At 41.3% G+C, this 19731-nt stretch overlaps 2 protein-coding genes across 3 annotated transcripts in view; both read left to right on the top strand.

Annotated features, from left to right (window-relative positions):
- Positions 1-6264: 6264 nt before the first annotated feature.
- LOC137601325 (protein NDRG1-like) lies at positions 6265-10527 on the top strand. Its single transcript, XM_068323477.1, has 12 exons — positions 6265-6451; positions 6888-6993; positions 7288-7408; positions 7546-7608; positions 7721-7781; positions 8097-8183; positions 8622-8678; positions 8801-8967; positions 9105-9204; positions 9343-9378; positions 9473-9524; positions 9680-10527. Exons 1-12 carry the CDS (start codon positions 6401-6403, stop codon positions 9910-9912), a joined length of 1134 nt encoding a protein of 377 aa, XP_068179578.1. The 5' UTR covers positions 6265-6400; the 3' UTR covers positions 9913-10527.
- A 6493-nt stretch (positions 10528-17020) lies between these two features.
- LOC137601998 (focal adhesion kinase 1-like) overlaps positions 17021-19731 on the top strand; it is a 55542-nt gene continuing 52831 nt past the window's right edge. For both annotated transcript variants that reach the window (XM_068324510.1, XM_068324509.1), the window contains exon 1: positions 17021-17072. In XM_068324510.1, the coding sequence (XP_068180611.1) occupies positions 17036-17072 (37 nt within the window). In that variant the 5' untranslated portion in view covers positions 17021-17035. The remainder of the gene's footprint in view (positions 17073-19731) is intronic.

Genomic DNA, 19731 nt, shown 5'->3' with positions numbered 1-19731 from the left:
CAGATAGAGTGATGAGTCTGAAGCTACAAATAGAAGGTCTGATGTTCAATGTTGTTAGTATGCTCCAGAGGTAGGATTTGAGCTGGAGCAGAAGGAGAAATTATGGTTGAACTGTAATGAAGTAATGCAGAGCATACCGAGAAGTGAGAGAGTTGTCATTGGAGCAGACTTCAATGGACATGTTGGTACAGTAAACAGAGGTGATAAGGAGGTGATGGGCAGGTTTGGTATCCAGGAGAGGAACGCAGAAGGACAGATGGTGGTTGACTTTGCAAAAAGGATGGAAATGGCTATAGTGAATACTTTCTTCCAGAAGAGGCAGGGACATAGGGTGACCTATAAGAGTGGTGGGAGGAGCACACAGTTAGACTACATCTTGTGTCTACAGTGTAATCTGAAGGAGATCAGTGACTGCAATGTAGTGGTAGGCGAGAGTGTAGCCAAACAGCATAGGATGGTGGTGTGTAGGATGACTCTGGTGGTGAGGAAGATGAAAAGGACAAAGGCAGAGCAGAAGACAAAATGGTGGAAGCTGAAAAAGGAAGAGTGTTGCATGACTTTTAGGAAGGAGTTAAGACAGGCTCTGGGTGGTCAGGAGGTGCTCAGGAGGACAACTACAGCTAATGTGATCACAGAGACAGGCAGGAGAGTACTTGGTGTGTCATCTGGAAGGAAAGTAGACAAGGAGACTTGATGGTGGAATGAGGAGGTACAGAAGTGCATACAGAGAAAGAGGTTAGCTAAGAAGAAGTGGGACACTGAGAGGACTGAGGAGAGTAGACAGGAGTACAGGTGAAGGTAGAGGTAGCAAAGGCCAAACAAGAAGCTTATGATGACTTGTATGCTAGGTTAGACAGTAAGGAGGGAGAGCTGATCTATACCGGTTGACAAGACAGAGAGACAGAGATGGGAAGGACGTGCAGCAGGTTAGGGTGATTAAGGATAGGGACGGAAGACTATTGACAGGTGCCAGTAGTGTGATGGGAAGATGGAAAGAGTATTTTGAAGAGTTGATGAACGTGGAAAATGAGAGAAAACAAAGACTAGAAGAGGTGACTGTTGTGGACCAGGATGTAGCAAAGATTAGTCAGGATGAAGTGAGGAGGGCACTGAAGAGGATGAAAGAATGGAAAGGCAGTCGGTCCTGATGATATACCTGTAGAGGTTTGGAAGTGTCTAGGAGAGGTGGCAGTAGAGTTTCTGACTGGGTTGTTCAACAGGATCTTAGATAGTGAGAAGATGCCTGAGGAATGGAGGAGAAGTGTGCTGGTGCTCATTTTTAAGAACAGGGGAGATGTGCAGAGTTGTGGCAACTACAGAGGAATAAAGCTGATGAGCCATACAATGAAGTTATGGGAAAGAGTAGTTGAAGCTAGACTAAGGGCAGAAGTGAACATTTGTGAGCAGCAGTATGGTTTCATGCCAAATAGAGTACTACAGATGCAGTATTTGCTTTGAGGATGTTGATAGAGAAGTACAGAGAAGGCCAGAGGGAGCTGCATTGTGTTTTTGTAGATCTGGAGAAAGCTTATGGCAGGGTGCCCAGAGAGGAACTGTGGTATTGTATGAGGAAGTCTGGAGTGGCAGAGAAGTATGTTAGAGCGGTGCAGGACATGTATGAGGACTGTAAGACAGCGGTGAGGTGTGCTGTAGGTGTGACAGAGGAGTTCAAGGTGGAGGTGGGACTGCATCAGGGATCAGCTCTGAGCCCCTTCTTGTTCGCTATGGTGATGTACAGGCTGACAGACGAGGTTAGACAGGAATCTCCATGGACTATGATGTTTGGAGATGACATTGTGATCAGCAGTGAGATAAGGGAACAGGTGAAGGAGAAGCTAGAGAGGTGGAGGTTTGTCCTGGAAAGGAGAGGAATGAAGGTCAGCCGCAGTAAGACAGAGTACATGTGTGTGAATGAGAAGGACCCAAGTGGAAGAGTGAGGTTACAGGGAGAAGAGATCAAGAAGGTGGAGGATTTTAAGTACTTAGGATCAAAAGCCCAGAGCAATGGAGAGTGTGGAAAAGAGGAGAAGAAGCGTGTACAGGCAGGATAGAATGGGTGGAGAAAAGTGTCAGGTGTGATGTGTGATCGAAGAGTTTCAGCTAAAATGAAAGGAAAAGTGTACAAAACTGTGGTGAGACCAGCGATGTTGTCTGGTCTGGAGACAGTGTCACTGAGGAAAAGACAGGAGACAGAGCTGGAGGTAGCAGAGATGAAGATGCTGAGGTTCTCTTTGGGAGTGACCAGGAAGGATAGGATTAGGAATGAGTACATCAGGGACAGCACATGTTAGAGGTTTTGGGGAAATAGTCAGAGAGGCCAGACTGAGATGGTTTGGACATGTCCAGAGGAAAGATTGTGAATATATTGGTAGAAGGATGCTGAGTTTTGAACTGCCAGGCAGGAGGCCTAGGGGAAGATCAAAGAGGAGGTTTATGGATGTAGTGAAAGAGGACATGAAGGTAGTTGGTGTGAGAGAAGAGGATGCAGAAGACAGGGTTAGATGGAGGCAATTGATTCGCTGTGGCCACCCCTGAAGGGAAAAGCCGAAAGGAAAAGAAGAAGGATAACCCCTCTTGTGTATTTGCAGCTCCAGGAGCTAATAGAAAGAATTTAGAGTGTAAATTTCTCAGGCAGCCAAGAATTCCCATTATGTTGCAACACCTGAAAGTAATTGTCCCTTTATGCAGTTTATGTTTGAGTTTAATTATATGAGTAACATGCAATCACATTGTCTTATTGTTATCTTGATAATCATTCAAGTAAAATCACAATTTCTTTGGGATTGAGTTCACAAATTTTGAAGATTCATCAAATTTAACACCAAACTAAATCAGGACGGTTTCAGAAACAATTTTGGGTATTTTGTTTTTTTGCTATTTCACAGGAGTTAAATTGCCTTCACCAGCTCTAGAATGTTCATCAATCAAACTTTAACGTGTTACTGATTGTGGTGGGGCGGCACGGTGGCGCAGTGGTTAGCGCTGCCGCCTCACAACACGGCGGACCCGGGTTCGAGTCCTGCTCTGTGCGGAGTTCGCATGTCTGCGTGGGGTCTCTCTGGGTTCTCCGGCTTCCTCCCACCTCCAAAAGCATGCGCTTCAGGTTGATTGGCCGTTCCAAATTGCCCATAGGAACGAGTGTGTGTGCCTGGTTGTATGTGTTTGTGTGTGGCTCCACAGTGCACTGGCATTGTGCCCGGAGTGTCCCCTGCCTCATGCCCTATGCTGCCGAGATAGGTTCCGGCTCCACGTGACCTGCTGCAGCGGATATAGCGGTGGTAATCTGAAGATGACTGACTGATTGTGGGATGTTGCTGTCTGATTTTGTATTAGAATTTTAGGCATTATGAAATGCCAGAAAGAATAAGAACAAAAATGTAATTGTTACTTTTCTGCACTGATAAAGCTATCTCTCAATGCCCATCCCGTCTCAAAAAGGCTCCAAATGGGGCACATTATTTTATAACATTATACATCAGAAACAAAAGTAGAGCAAAATATATTCATATTAAATAGTCAACATTTTAAAAAATAAAGTTTATCAAATGAAAATCAAAGCAGAGCAATAACGTTCACCTTCTAGGATCGAATAGTTGACCTGAAACTCCATCTAGTGGATTCTCCATGGAAACAGCACACAGGTGCAGACTGCTAGAGCCACACTTTAATCTGACTGATGTCTCCAGACTAATCAATGTTTGTTTGTGTCGTTAATGACAACTGTGTTTTTAATGACAACTTTTATTGACTACAATCCTTATTCAGTTTAATGACAGCTTGAACACAGTGTTTTTAAACTGTCCTTTTCGTCCCTTACTATAAGCAGTAATATACAACCTTTTTTTAAAAATTGTATTAACTGTATAAATCCACGAAGGGAAATTTCGATTCCACTCTGCACACAGGTTAGTAGTTGCACACATATACAGTATAGTTTCAACAGGCCCATAAAACACACAAGGGGCCTGTGGGCATGCAGGTGAGAGAGAGCGGCAGGCAGCTATTTCATGGTACGCCTCCAATGAGCAACATGTAAAGGGGACGGTGCCTTACTCAAGATTGCCTCGGCAGTGCTTTGGAGGTGAGCTGACACCTCCTCCTGTCAGCCCACGCTCCTGGGCGGGCGGCAGTGGGAATCGAACCGCCTATCTTGGAGCATTGGACGATCCATCCATTCCTCCATCCATCTCTACTAAAACTTATATATAGAACATATATTAAAACATAAAAAAGCACAACAAAACAAAACAAGACAAGACAGAAAAGACAATAAAAGAAAGGAAAAGAAAAGAAAAACAGAACAAGATGAAACAAAACAAAATAATGGCATGACAATGTTGGTTGTAATGGGAAATGTCTTTAAATAATCGATGACACACGCCCTAAAATATGGGGCGGTGGTTAACGGTGAAATAGGCTAGCAGGCCAAAGCTTAGTCAGGGCTAGTATGAGCTAAAATAGTATCGGACTGACGTGAGGCTGAGCAAAACCCATCTGCTGCCCTTTACACTAAAAAGATTAAACCTTTTGCACACTCATCTCTCGTCTAACTGCGTTCAGGCTAGTGATGGCATTACTTCCTAAAGTAGTCACACAACAGTCTGCCGCATTTCCTCTCAATCAGCTGTTACTGTCTGCAGCATAGTTTCCATAGGGACCTCTGTCATAAGCTATAAGTAAATAAATGCTGTTGTGCTGTCTGTCAGCTGGAGAAATTCACATTGTTGAGAGTTGAGGACTACACTGTCAGTAAAAGAGAACACATTCATTCACCCAAACTGATTTTGTGCTGCTAACACATTAACCAGCGACCTTCTGCCATCATATGGTAAACACCATCTAATTCAATTATTTTGGACAAAACCATGCAATTTCAAGACATAGTATGTGTTAACAGTATTCTACCCATCAAATTTACTGTGTATTTCTCATTCTGTATATTTAGAGGAATTGCCTTACTGTGCTCAGTAAAGTGAGTTATATAGTAGTGATAGTTTTAAGTAAATTTAACCAGTAAAGTACCCTTATTTGCATTTCATTGTTTTGCATTACTTAAACCAAACAGAAAATATGGTCTATTTGCTACAAAAATCTCAGATGCCCAAATAGGCCCACTGATTTTTAAAAATGTGATCTTTCTTATTCTTTTATTTATTTATTTATTTATTTATACCAGGAATTAAAATGCCCGGAATTTTGAAAAATCGTTTGTTGCTTGTAATGTGAAAATGTTCAGTTCATACAATAACAACTGATTTTTGAGGAACAAGTTTTAACACCTTAAAATTAGCTGAACAGTAGACTGACTTAAATATTTAATTGATTTTAGTAGAACCTGTGAAACTGAGATTTGATGTTACTCCAACAGCTCAAGACATACATTGAAAATTAAGGACTGAGTAAACATTTAGTCACTCTCTTTCACAGGTGACATGGTGACAAACGCCTTATTTCTGACATCTTGTTTCACCACATTGCTTTTGTCATAAATGCTAACTTAAAACATCACGCAGAGATGGCAATGGAACCTTCCACTCATTTGGGCTTGGTGATCAACTGTGGTATTAAGTAGAATCATGACTTCAACAAAGTCAAACTAATCTAATGTAATGTATAGCATCTTCAGGTTAGAGGATATACCTTTGAAAATATCTGACCTCACTTCATATGAGTTATACAGAGAGTTGATAGCAGTGACACAAATTGAGTCAATATACAGTACAAAGTTATTTGGAGGGTCAAGGTTACTGAGCTCTAAGTAGATGAATGCTTTTCTGTGGGGAACAGATGGCTTGCTGAGATTAGCCAGCTGACTGGTTCATGGCTTGGATAAACACGTGATTCCTCTGACATGACAAAGCAACAAATAACAAGCTTTAGTCTACCTGAGAGTTAATTAATTTAACATTAATTTCCCACCTATCATAATTATTAAAGGTCAACTTCATCATTGTTTTGTACATTACATTCACTTGAACGATGAGCACACATGATAAAGTCATCATAGCAGGATGTTTAAAGTCTAGGTTTGTACAAAGGTATGAAAATGTACAGTGAGGTCATATTATCTTGATGTTCAGCCTAATTCCATCAACAGCATGGTCTTCGTGGGAATGCAGCAGCCTGAGATCAGATTAAAACAGGAAGAGGCCAGTTGGCCACATGTGCAACAGGCTGAAGGTAGGGCTTACGGGGAGATCAGCGTCTGAGGATATATAAACTGGCTCAAAGAGCATCCATCACATACTGCACGGAAAGTTGCTCTCAAGTCATTTTTGACGGCAAGACATTCAATACACATCTTGATTTGCTTCAAACGTTAAGGAGGAATTTAAGCGTCAACTCTCTAACCATAGCCGAAGACATCTGTCCTGAGTCTCCTGAACATCTATCAGCAGCCATGGTCCTGGAGGAGAACGAGTCCGACTCTGTCTTTGAGCCACAAATCATTGTGAGTATTTTACTGGGAAGATGTCACGTGCACCTCGAAGCTGGAAACACTGTAACTGGGATAAAGAGGTTTCATTCTGTATGCTTGCGTATAGAATACAGCCACCATTCAGTTGAGTACAAACAAATATTATGAACTCAGCAGAAAACTACAGTATCAGTATTCAGCATCATTTTGTTTCTTTCATTTCAATGGCTAAATTAGAATACTGTATTTTGATCGTACTGGTAGTAACTTACTTTCGTCCTCATGATACTGCATTTTGAATGTATCACATGAAGTATGAAAAAATTGTAAACTTCTGCAAACAATTTTCTTCTTCACAACAAAACAAATTCAGACAACCAACCAAGTTTATATACTCCATTGACAACCACACGCACAAACACCAGTGCGTATTTATTACATCTGAAAGTCTGATGTGTTTGTTTTTTAGGAGGAGCATGTAGAGACTCCGTTTGGGAACGTCCACTGCCTTATGACAGGAACCCCGAGAGCTAACCGCCCTGTCATCCTAACGTTTCATGATGTTGGACTGAACCGTAAGTTCTAACTCAGTACTATAATGGGACAGCATGAATGTTTATATTCTGCACACAGTTGTAATTCATCTGTAATAACTGTAGAGAGAAAAAAGCAAACAAACAGGAGCACAAATTGTGTACAAAGCTTTATATCCATGTAGTCAATATCCTTTTCTAGATTTGCTTGTCTTTTACATCTTTTTCATCTTAATCCCAACTTCTTGTTTTCAATACACATCTTCCACATTTTTTCTCACCTCATCTTATATCACTTAAAAAAAGCAATTACATTTTTGTCTTTTCCTCTAATAGACAAGTCATGTTTTGCTACAATGTTCAACAATGAGGACATGCAGGAAATCATCAGACATTTGCCTTTTTGTCACGTTGAAGCACCAGGACAACATGAGGGAGCTAAAACTCTGCCATCTACGTTAGTATACAGCAACACCCCGAATCTCTTTCCATACACTGACTCTGATTTGTCTTTATTAATAGTTCATACTATATATATGACACTGTTTATCTTAAGAAAAACAAATTTAACCTGATTGATGGTCACCCCCTCAGGTATATCTATCCTTCCATGGACCAGTTGTCTGAAACACTGCCTGCTGTTCTCAAACACTTTGGGTAAGACAGAAAGACAGGCATCATGTGATAGTAAAAAAGCACTTGTTAGTACAGCATGGCTATTCACATGCAACAATGTGAATTTCTGAACTTTTGACTGTGTTCACATCAGGTTACGCAGTGTGATTGGATTGGGAGTTGGAGCGGGAGCCTACATCCTGGCTAAATTTGCTGTGAGTTCAAGTCCTTTCTTTAGTCACTGTTTGGATTTGGCAGACATGATAGAATTGGAATAATATCAAGTTATTGAACAGACATTTCTAATAAAATGGGAATCTTGACTGACACAAAACAGCAGCCGTGTCATTCATGGAGAAAACCTAGACATGGAATAGAAAAAACATATTTATATCCATGAAGTCGAAACATATACAAACCTAGTCCCATTATAAGAAAGGAAATTCTAAAACAGATACCGATTAGTGTTGATAAACTGCTGAACTCATGACTGACTGATCGCCTGTGTGTGTGTGCGTGTGTGTGTGTAGCTCAATCACCCTGATCTGGTTGATGGACTGGTTCTGATCAATATCAACCCCAATGCTGAAGGACTAATAGATAGCTTTGCAAACAAGGTGAGCAGTTTATTTTCCTCTTATTTGCTTTCTTTACTTTGTGTGCTGAATGGATCTTTATTCATTCAAGATATCATCTCGTTTCAAACATTAGATTAATTTTGATCCCACAAACTCATAGATCTATTGGTAGATATAAATGGCATTTGATTAGCTTTGATGCTTCATCTATTATGGAAGTGGTTTGTGATGTTTATGATATAAATACTGTTAAAATCTAAATGTAGTTGTTTTAGTTCATTTGATGTTTGGTTAAGTTTTATATTTTAAAATGTATTTAATCACTTCTGCATTTATCAACTTGACTTGAATATTAAATACATTTAGCTTCTAAAAATTCCAGTCAGTTCAATATAATTCATTTGGGAAGGTGTAATCTATCAGGTCAACAGATATCAGCTTTTTCCCTCTAATGTGCATTTTTGATGCGTGTTGTAGATCACTGAATGGACCCACACTCTCCCAGATACTGTCATCACACACTTGTTTGGAAAGGTAAGCCATCAGGAGTGCTTTGAAATCACTGGTTTCAGGTATTATGAAAACAGAGGTGGAAATACACTTGTCAAAAGAAAGTGTCAACGATCAGGCAGAATACACAAATTTCTGTTTTTCAGGCTGAGATTGAGACCAATCATGACCTCATAGCTACATATCGTCACCACATCACAACAACCATGAACCAGTCAAACGTCAGCCAGTTCTTCCGAGCATACAACAGCCGCAGCATCCTGGAGGTGGAGAGGCCTGTTCCTGGAGGAAACATTAATGTCAGGACCCTCAAGTTAGTACAACCCTTGACCTACATCAGGCTCTGAAAAATGAAAGGCCAGTCTGTTATTATTCCAATGGGCTTAACTGAGCCTAATTCTATATCTCAGTTTGTCTCCTTTAATTGCATGCTTGTCTTCGGGTTTTCAGGTGCTCCACTCTGCTGATTGTAGGAGATAACTCTCCTGCTGTGGATGCGGTGGTCGACTGTAACTCTAAACTGAACCCCACCAAGACCACACTGCTCAAGGTAACCAACCATTGAAAAGTAAAAAAAAACAAACCAAAAAACCCCCCCCAAACAACCATTTCAAACAAATGATGCTGTATAATAACTGATGTGACCAGCTTGAGTTTAACACTTGACATTCATACCTTTCTCCTCTAGATGGCAGACTGTGGGGGACTTCCTCAGGTGGACCAGGTAGCTTCTGATATTTGATTGGCTGCTCAAGAATCTGCAGTCCTTATTAATTTATTAGAACTGTATTTAATACTTGTTGTATTTGTCCCCACAGCCAGCTAAAGTGATTGAAGCCTTCAAATATTTCATTCAAGGGCTGGGATACTGTAAGTTATTACTTAGTCGTAAATCAAGACAGGTAGATGACATATTAGCTTTAAAAGCATATGTAATAACTACTCAATTCCTCTTGTTAAATTGTAACTGTGAGGGGGTTATAATAAACCTCTGTGGAACATTAAAAGCTTTGTGTTTTCTCCAGTGTCCAGTGCCAGCATGACCAGACTGCGCTCACGGACAACCTCCAGCTCCAGCATATCATCATTCGACGGCTCCAGAAGCCGCTCACACACCAATGAGCTGCAGCGTGGCCGGACAGACTCCCACGGCACACAGGACAAGCGTGGACGCTCGCACACTGACGTCTCCATGGAGAGTATTTCTAACAAAAATGTACACCAGACCATCTCAAAGTCCACTGGAATAGCATGCTAGAGTTCATATCTCATACAGGTTGTTTGACTCCTTCACTTACCTTCTTTAACACCTCCACCCTTGTACAATCTATCACGCCCTTTCATTTGCACTAACACTAACTAATGGATTACATACCTTCACATATCTGTCCTCTCTCACTCTCCTTAATTCTTCCTTAACCATCATTTCTGACATCTCTTCCTTGGAATCCTGTTTTCTTTATCCAAAACTGAAACCTCTGCCTCCTCTGATTCGTAACCCCGAACTCCTAATTAAATGTCCACCCCTGAATGCTTCTGTGTTTCTATTCATTCAAATATTTCTCTGCTCTCCTCTTTTAGTTTCCTTCTCCTCTCCCATCTATTTATGCTGTACCAGATACTGTATACTCATTTTGCTTCCTTGTGCTCTCATATTGATGATGATAAACATTGCAGAAGAAAATTTTGATAGCTGGAATGTATAGTTTTAAAACTGAATCCTTAAACTAACATGTATTTGTGTCACATGTGGATTTATGCATATTTGTGTAAAAAACAACAACAAACTACTTGAAAATGGGATATTTGTACCTTTAGAGATGTGAATGATAATATTGTGTTACTAACAGCAGGTATTAATAAATTTAATACTAGAGGATGTTATGAGTCAGTCTCATTGTGATCCTCGTATCACTGTAATAAATGCTATCATAACCAGAGACATTCTTATTTCCATTTCACTGAAGCAAAAATATATTGGCTTTCCTTAACAGAAGCAATGATCATCTTGAAATAAGATTTAAACGTTTATGACAGAAGACCATTATGACAAAATATTGCTTTAATCTTCAGCATAGCATTCTGCAGAGAAACATCATTAATAGCCTGATGTCGTTTTTGGCAAACAAATCAGAAGTTTCCCACCCTCACAGATATCTTATACCTCTAAAAAAACTTATGTCAGTATAGAACAGCATTACATATCTAACATAATCAAACTGATGAATTGAAGTGTGATTGTCAGTCATGCTTCATGTGAAAGCTGAAGAGAAACAGTAAGACAGGAGGACAGAGGACAAGGTGTGCAGCAACGTGTTTGGACTGAAATCAAACCCAGCAGGAGCTAAACCTGTATATACAGTTAGGATTAGTTCACCCTAACCAGTAAAGAATAATACTATAGATTAAACACCTACCAGTGTGTTTAAAGGTCTTTTGGGTACTACTGTCTATGTGAAATTGTTGTCTTTAGTCATTTGTGGCTCAAAATTTCAATGTTCCCTCATGCTATGTCATCTAAGCCTGAAAATGTGCGTCATGTCAGTGGGGGCGGCAGTGGCTCAGTGGTAGAGCAGTCAGCGGCAGTTCGATACCTGCTCCCGCCCACACACACGGATTGTGAGCTGACAGTGGGAGGTGTCAGCTCACCTCTGGAGCACTGCCAAGGCACCCTTGAGCAAGGCACCGTCCCCCTCACAAGTTGCTCATTTGGGGCGCACCACAAAGGAGCTGTCCGCCACTCTACCTCCCAGGATGTATAAATAATAAGATACCTGTAGTTCTGCTGATTTTTTTGAAGCATTGATAGATAATATGTATGGCAATATTAAGTGTAATTGTAAATGCAGAGTGTTCTTTTATGTGACAAAGAAGACATTTGAGATGAAAAGTGGCGAGATCAATATTTCAGATAGGCTTATCTCAGTGAAAAGCAACAAATGCAGAAGGAATTTTAAGTCTTTTGCTCTCGAACAAAACAGAGCAATCTAATTGAGGTTGCATCAATCTTTAATTTGCCATGCCAAAGGTCAGTGCCGTCCATCAAGCGTGTTTTTTTCTCCTTCCTCTTATTCAATTCATCACTTGCCACCAATTACTGCTGTTGTAACGAGAACTCTATCTGAATGTTCTCAAACACATCAGACAGTATTTAAACAATAATAGAATCAAGTCCATTATTTATTGTGGAAATAGATGATACTTTCTTAGACATTTTCTGGTGACATTATAATAATTGATGGATGTTGGATGGATGGGTCATTGTTAAATTCTAGTTAAATTCACCAATCTTTCCACTAGATGGAGCTCTATAACCTGTAAAGGGATCCGTTGCTCCTTCTTCACCAACGTCACTGAGTCAGTTTATTAGACAAAACAACAATCAGTGGACACTATTTTTAGCCAAAGTGTTTGTATGTACACTATTTTGAATGAACAAATGCAAATGACAATGCAAAAACATACAGATTATTTTAAATTTTTTCGTTACTTCTGTGTTACTACAATACTTCTGATTGCTTCAATAATTTTCAGACATTAATGTAAACCAGTGAGCCACATGAATGTTATTTTCCCTGCAAAACAATTCCTTTGGCCTCTGACAGAGAATTTTTAAGATATTCACAACTAAACCTAACAAATTCTATGTAGCAAGGCTTTGGTGCCAGATGCTGGTCTGTGCTGTTGTTTCTTGTGAATTCGGTGGTGGAAATATAAACAGTATGTCATGGATTCTCCCAGTTAACTGGCAATTTGCAATACAGACTTTGCTGCATACAGTAGAACATAAGAGGGTGCCTGTAATCTTTCCTTAGCTCAAGGATGATTCATCCCTTCCTGTCTCTCCTACACAGGGTAGATTCATGTTACACTAAAGTCTAACACAATGTGTTTCATACCAATTGCCATAACACTGCATGACCGGCAATTTTTTTTTAAATTGTGGATTATCCTGTTGACACTATGATTAGCAAGGAACTATAACATGTTGGGCTTTAGTCAGTGTATGTCTCCTTACACCAGGTCACAGTTTTCACAACAGTGTGTCTGCATTTTTGTGTGTGGATAAAAACTGCATGCATGAATGTAAGTGTTTGTGGGAGAATGTGTGTAGGCCCATCAGTAGATGAATTGTTTTGTGCTGTGACTGCCTCAGAGTCCTCACACACCAATCCTAGACATTCAAAGTCAAAACTAGAACCAAGGCAGTCACAGACTGCAACATCCAGCGGACAACCCTGAATTCAAAATTTTACCCTGACTTACTTGCATAGCTCAAAGCTAGTGCTCTGACCTACTTTCATAGATATATAGCAGTAGGTTTGATCTATGGTCTTACACTGGCCTTCTCCCTCGTCTTTCCATCTTATCTGGTTCCTTAGAGTAAAGTTGAAATTTGACCTTGACCTAGCTTTCTCAAAGTCAAGGTCATCATCTCATTTTCATCCCCTTTGCCGCCTGAGTAATGTGCTTTTTGTTTCATATTTCTATCTGCAATGGTTGCGAAGATATTTGGTGGACTAAGTAACGGACGGACGAACACACGAACACTGACAATTACAATAGATCATCGCTTTGAATAATAATTACACCCCGCTTCAAAGTGGTGATGCAATTGTCAGTGTTTGTCAAATATCAAATATCTTTGATCTACCTATGCACTAGCTTTGATCTATGGTCTTCCTAGTGCATATGGCCTTTTCCATATGCACTAGTCTATGCACTAGTCAGTTACTACTTTCAGGGTACCCTGACCTATGATGTTGCAGTCACTGACTGACTTTTTGTGTTTGTGTTGGATTTTTCTACAGCTTGAATTTATGCTTTGGTTTACATGTGCGTTGATTTTGCTTACTTAGTTTATCATTATAGAAGCACAATATTATTTTATTAACATATAAAATGATTTAGCTATTCCTGGTTTATGTGTGCTCTCCCCGTGTCTGCGTGGGTTCTCTCCGGGTTCTCCGGCTTCCTACCACCTCCAAAAGCATGTGCTTAAGGTTGACTGACCGGTCCATAATTGCCTGTAGGAGTGAGTGTGCGTGGTTGTGTGTCTTTGTGTGTGGCCCCTAGATGCACTGGTGTCATGCCCGGAGTGTCCCCCGCCTCACGCCCTATACCAGCTGAGATAGGCTCCAGCTCCCCGTGACCCCCTACAGCAGATTCAGCGGCAGAAAATGAATGAATGGTTTGTGTTTCACTTGGTTGTAGATCCCTGGGGTTCATTATAGGGATTCGTTCAATTTTGTAGACGCAAGAAAATCCGCTGGCAGTGGTTTCCTATGTTGCACTACTAAAATCAAGTAGTCACATTTGTTGACATTACTCTCTGGCAAACCGCTAAAACACCCACAGTCCACACCAACACAGTCAGAACATTGATCACAGTGTGACCACAGTGCAATGCGGTGATTGACATGATTGAACTATGATTGGATAGCTTCACCTTCCCTTTCATCACTTCAGATAAATCCCCGTCACATTAATGACGAGACAAACGCAGGCCGTTCTGACCTGGGTGACTTACATAAGGGCCATCCCGGACCCTTCTCGTGGTGCTGGACACGTAGAGCCCCTCTCCTCCCGCCCGCGAGCTGCGGCCATGTTGGAAAGGCTCGCGCTCCGTCAGCAGCAGCAGCAGCAGTGCTAACAGCTAGCGTCAGTGGACACCGACCACCGGGCACGGCGCTGTTGAGGACAAAAACTGACAAGATAGGGACTCCTAACGGGGAGGCACAGGCATCAAGCTGGTTACGATATTAAAGGCTGTGATTTTTTTTAAGTTCGTGGCTGGAAAGGTGGGTCGGCTCCGGAGAGTGGTTGCGGTTGGGCTTCAGGGCTGTAGCGGGTGAGTGTTGATTCATCAAGGGGCGGAATAAATGGGAATAGCCCACCGTTAGCTGCGCTAGCTTAGCACTAAATGGGGTAACAGACAGACAATAGGGTTTGCACAAATGCAAAACGCAAGGGGTGCTTTTAGGAAGTGGTATTAAGGGTTGCAGTTAAATATCGGGGAGTGAATAATATAAACCGCGGGACATTTCGACACCGTTAAGTCATTTGTATTCCTAACAGACAGACAGTGGTGCAGTGGCCGAAACCACCCCTCTGTTTCTCGGGTTGGGTTCAAAGGTCTCAGCCCAGGAGGCTGTCTGTCAGGCACAGCAACAACACGCTGGCATCTGTGTTTTCTTCCATAACTGGTCCACACGCACCTTGCATTTATTGTTGCGAGCAGCGGCTCTAAGACAAAAGGTGGCAGTTTTGATTTCAGCCTTTCGTATCAAGTGTTTTTGGTTGATCACTGGGTTTTCAACCAAAATGTAGAAATTCGTGTTGTGTTGACACAAATGAAACGTGTTGATATTTTGAGCATGCCTGATGATAGCTGCATAAATCCTATTCGTATGCATCTTGATTTTAAACTATTATATTCGATTGAGTCAAATGCTAATAATTAAGGGTCCACACGTTGCGCCCATGGATGTGGATGTGATCAACCAGTTCCTTTGCTTTAGGGGTTTGGGCTTGAATTTGGTTTGTCACGCCTCACACAGTTTCTCTGTTTTCTTTCTCTCTTACTGTCTTTTGGACTGTTGGCCCTGATCACAACTGTGTCTCGGACAAGGCTGATGTCAGCTCACTTTCTAGTAAACTCAAAAACGTGAATCAGTCATTTTTATAGTGATGGATCATCTACATTTATTTGTTCACCGCCTAAAAAGGATATTAAGTCTTTTTTTTTCATTTGAATATCAAGAAATTAACAAAAGCAAAAGCTTGTCTCAATTTATTTTTTGGCTTGTTTGTTTGCTTCGTCAGCAATGTGATTCATGGCTTTTTTTCAGATGTCTGGCATTATATATACAGTGGTACCTCTACTTACGAAATTAATTGGTTCCAGAAGAAATTACGTAAGTAGAAAATTATGTAAGTAGAGACGCGTTTTCCATGCAATTGCCCAAATCCGTTCCAAGCCCACAAAAATTCCGACATAAACGTTTTATAAAGCATAAAAATGCATCAAAAAGTATAACAAATATATGTTACGATTAGATTATTACACAATAAATGAGAGTTGTGCATACTGTAAAAAAACAAAGACTAGAGTAAAGAATAATGACGACGGTCATTTACCTTTTAACAGCTGTCTCCATTTTTTTTTGCTCTCTTTGGTTCATGCGCTCCTATCTCACGATGCCGAACAACAGAGTGAATTCCAGTCCTCCTTTTGAACTTCTCCAACCACCCACGTGATGCCTTAAACTCCTTAAACTTCCTTTCGTTTTAGTAACGTGTCGATAGTAGATTTTTGGCCATATTCTTTGGCGAGATCAACCAAACGCATCCCTTTCTCATCCTCTTCTATTTTCTCTTGCTTTGTATGGACAAAAAAACTCTTTTCTTCATCTTTTCTTTTCCTCTTTTCTCCATCACTTTCTTGGGGTCCATAGCGAATACGTACTGACAAAGTTATTATATATGCGCAAAACTATCAGAACACCTCACGGGTCGAGTGCCGAATGCCGAGACACTGTTCTAGCTCTACAGTGGCATACCTCTTAGCCAATGGGATGCCAGGAAGATACGTAATAGGTAATAGCTAATGGCAGAGCAGCTATGAGAATGTTGCGTTTAGGAACCTGTGGGTGTTTCGAGTATCAGCCGATACTGTGTTTTTATTCGAGTATCCGCCGATACTGTGTTTTTACATTACGTAAGTCGAAATTTCTTTCGTAAGTAGAGGTAATATTTTCCTGCTGCAAAATTTCATAAGTAGAGACATTCGTAAGTAGAGGTATCACTGTATTAAAAAAATGATTTGTGCATATCAGTAGTTTTGTTGTCATCTGTCAATACATGAGTAATATTACTGTCAGATTATTATGAATATTTGAAAAAGTATGCTTTATCTGTAATTTTAAAAAAGTTATTTAATGTAAACAGTAGAGTAGTGGAAGGGTTGTGTACTTTGCTGTGGTTTTGTTTCTCCTCTGCCTTACTGTCCTCCCTGCTTCCTCTCTTATTATATTTACGTACTAATCTGAAGAAGTTGGCCTGGGAATAGATCAATCTTAACATATGTCTCTTTTCAGACAGGTAAAAATAAAGATGAGAGACAGCTGTGGATGTGATGGAAAGTAAAGAGAGATACAGTGCAAAGACTTAAGAATGAGGGGAGGCTGCAGTTGTTTGGAAATGAAACTCAGCCCCCAGGTGTGTCAGTTCAGCACAATCAGTAGGCGGGTGTTTTTTTTTTTCTTTTTTTCTTTTCACCTATAAGTGACAGCATGCAGTTCAAGTAGGAAGTGGAGAGAGAACAGGAACACACATCTGTGATTTAGCACACCAGAATTCCCTGTCTGCCGAGTGCCAACATGCTGTTCTGGGATTTCCTAGGCTGCACCAATAGAGGTATGAATGTGTGCAGTCATATAAACAGCTCAGGGAATGTATTCAGCTCTGATCGGACTGGGCGTTTGGGTTCTAAACAGGTAACGAGGATCTAGAAGGCTGAGGGTTGGAAAGGAATTTGTGAAGCTCACCGCTGTACAAGCAGTTGCATGTGAAAACCTCACAGACATGTAGAGCACAGATAGACACTTAAGACTCCAATACTCAGCCTGATCTGGGTTTCATTTGATAAACTTTGTTGCTTGTTTGGTGGGTTCTCATGCAGAATTTTCACAAATTAATAAACTGGCAGGTTGTATGTAATGCTCTAAATGCTGGATATTTTTTGCTCTACTTGCTTCATTGACATTAGTAATTTATTCTGTCTTTCATGTACAGAATACGAATTTCTTCTTTCACCTTGTGTTTTTGCGTTCTTATTGTTGAACAAGTTTAAATTCCAGCCGCCATTAATATACTATATCAAGCAGAGCTAGCTTAATACTGTTTAGCTGTTATTGTTACTGGTATTTTCACTGTGTTTACTGCTATTTTAAAGATCTCCATATTTATTCACCCAATCATTAGTTCATTAAGTCATTCATTAAGTTAAATGATAGGTAAAATGGGGTTTAAATGTAGATTTTTTTTTTGTCATGAACAGGTAGTTGAAGTCACCTTGCTCCTGAACCCACATTCACCCAAGTAAAAAAAATGGCCATATTTTTAATCATTATATGCAGCCCAAAATCTATTTGTACTTTTCTGGTGATGACTATAGAACTGACTACAGAACTGCTGAGAATCTGATCTTCTTGACTCTCTTGGGTCAGCTTGGTCTGGTCAGACCAGAAGCACCAAAGTTACACACTGTATCTGTTTTGTGTGAATTTAGCTGAACAACCACTGGCTACAATATCACGTTTCACTGTTATTGTCAACAAGGCTGCATGTATATTTGTGTCATTCAAAGCTGTTCGTAAAACATGACTGGAAATGGATCATTTGGAGAAAGCAGAAAAAATGTTTTAAAAGCACAGCATTCCCAGTTTCTTTGTGGTTGTTATTGAGCTTGTTTTACTTATTATTCTTTGAACAACATACAGTAAATGGGAAAGCTTTTCAAAACAGAAGGTATTAGAATCATTTTGTGTCTTATTGTGTACATGGGTCAAGAGTTTGTGTGTTTTTTGTGCCTTGTGATGTCAGATAATGTTTGATGTCTCGTGTCTTTCGACATCTGAAGCTACTTGATTGAGCTGTATTAAATTCCAGCACGGTTATTGCTTCAACACCCATCCTTTGCCCGAGGACATGTTTTCATGTTTCACAAAAAGCTATAGCAAAGATACCTAACGGCTTGTTTCATAATCTTCCCACTCATATAGAACAATACATTGTCATATTCGAAGTGTGTGAAGCTTTTGATGTATCTTGATTTAGTGAATCTTTAATTCTATTATACACCTCTTGGTGCAACCTGGACACATCATCAGTGATTCTCCCGGTCTCATAGGGTGTTTCGGGTCTGAATCAGACACCCTCCTCCGGGCGACCCAGCCGGGGGTGATCAGTCCCCCGACTTGTGTCCACGTAGCCCACTACATCACGCATCCCCCTTCTCAACCAGAGCCAACGTGAAGCCTTCTCCGATGCTTCCAAGATTTTTTTAATGGCTCTTCGCCTGTGCAGTCCACAAATCCCAAGGAGCCCTAGGACCTGATGTATGGACTTGCCTGCAAAACCCCTGCAGCCCACCTCAATAGGCTCACAGCGGGCCTTCCACCCATTCCTCATTCCACAAGATCGGAATACTTTGCTCGCTTCCTCTCCTCAGCTTCGTCCAATCTGTCCTCCCAGGGAACCGTTAGCTCAAGGAGCACCACCTGCTTAATGGCTCCGGACCACAGCACCATGTCTGGCCGGAGGGTCGTAGTTGCAAAGATGTCTGGAAATCACAACTGCTTCCCCAGGTCAACCAGGAGCTGCCAGTCCCTTGATGTTGTGAGCAGCCTTCCTTGGATTTTCTTGGAGGGTTGAGGTTTCTCCCCTGCTCGGACAAAGGCAATTGTACTCCTGGTTGGGTGTTGCCGCCTACTGGTGTTAATGCCAGTGCAGATGGTGTCTGCTATTGCCCGTAGGACCTGGTCGTGGCGCCAACAATACCTGCTCTCGTGTCTCTGGCAGAGCTGGCACACGGGTGCCTCGGTCAGTCCCCAGGTGAACAGGTTAGCAGAACTTGGGAGGACATCATAGACTGACTGGACCAAGAACTTTAAGTGGGATGGCTCTACCTTCCAAAGTTCGGTCCAGGTGATCTTGCGGTCAGCTATGTGCTCCCACTTGGTCCAGGCCCCCTGCTTGCTCATGCCCACTGCTTTGCTGAGGCAAGCCTCCTCCACTTCATTACGAACCTTGTCCTGAATGAGCCTTCGTCTCTCCTTTCCCATGGCTCTGCTGTAGCAAGCCTTCGGGTTGCTGCCCAGTCCAACCAGACCTGTGGCCACGGTCCCAACCAAGGTGCTGTGACACAGCCTTGCCTCTGCCCGCTCTACTGCATCCTGGGCACGCCACTTCCTTCCCGTTTTGACCTCCACACCTGCTGAAGACACCTTTCCGTCAGCAGAATCTCTGTAGAGCAGGACTGCTCTGGCTCGGGAAACCTTGAACTCCTCTGCCA

This window comes from Antennarius striatus, chromosome 9 (genome assembly GCF_040054535.1).
Source record: "Antennarius striatus isolate MH-2024 chromosome 9, ASM4005453v1, whole genome shotgun sequence".
Taxonomy (NCBI): Eukaryota; Metazoa; Chordata; class Actinopteri; order Lophiiformes; family Antennariidae; genus Antennarius; species Antennarius striatus.
Note: the sequence above shows the minus strand (reverse complement) of the source record. Positions and strands in the feature narration are given on the sequence as shown.

Bases quoted from the DNA above. Each gene is read 5' to 3' on its own strand.
- LOC137601325 (XM_068323477.1), top strand. From the start codon at position 6,401: ATGGTCCTGGAGGAGAACGAGTCCGACTCTGTCTTTGAGCCACAAATC. The intron at 8,184-8,621 runs GTGAGCAGTTTA...TGCGTGTTGTAG, and splicing joins TAGATAGCTTTGCAAACAAG to ATCACTGAATGGACCCACAC. The intron at 9,379-9,472 runs GTAGCTTCTGAT...TTGTCCCCACAG, and splicing joins GACTTCCTCAGGTGGACCAG to CCAGCTAAAGTGATTGAAGC.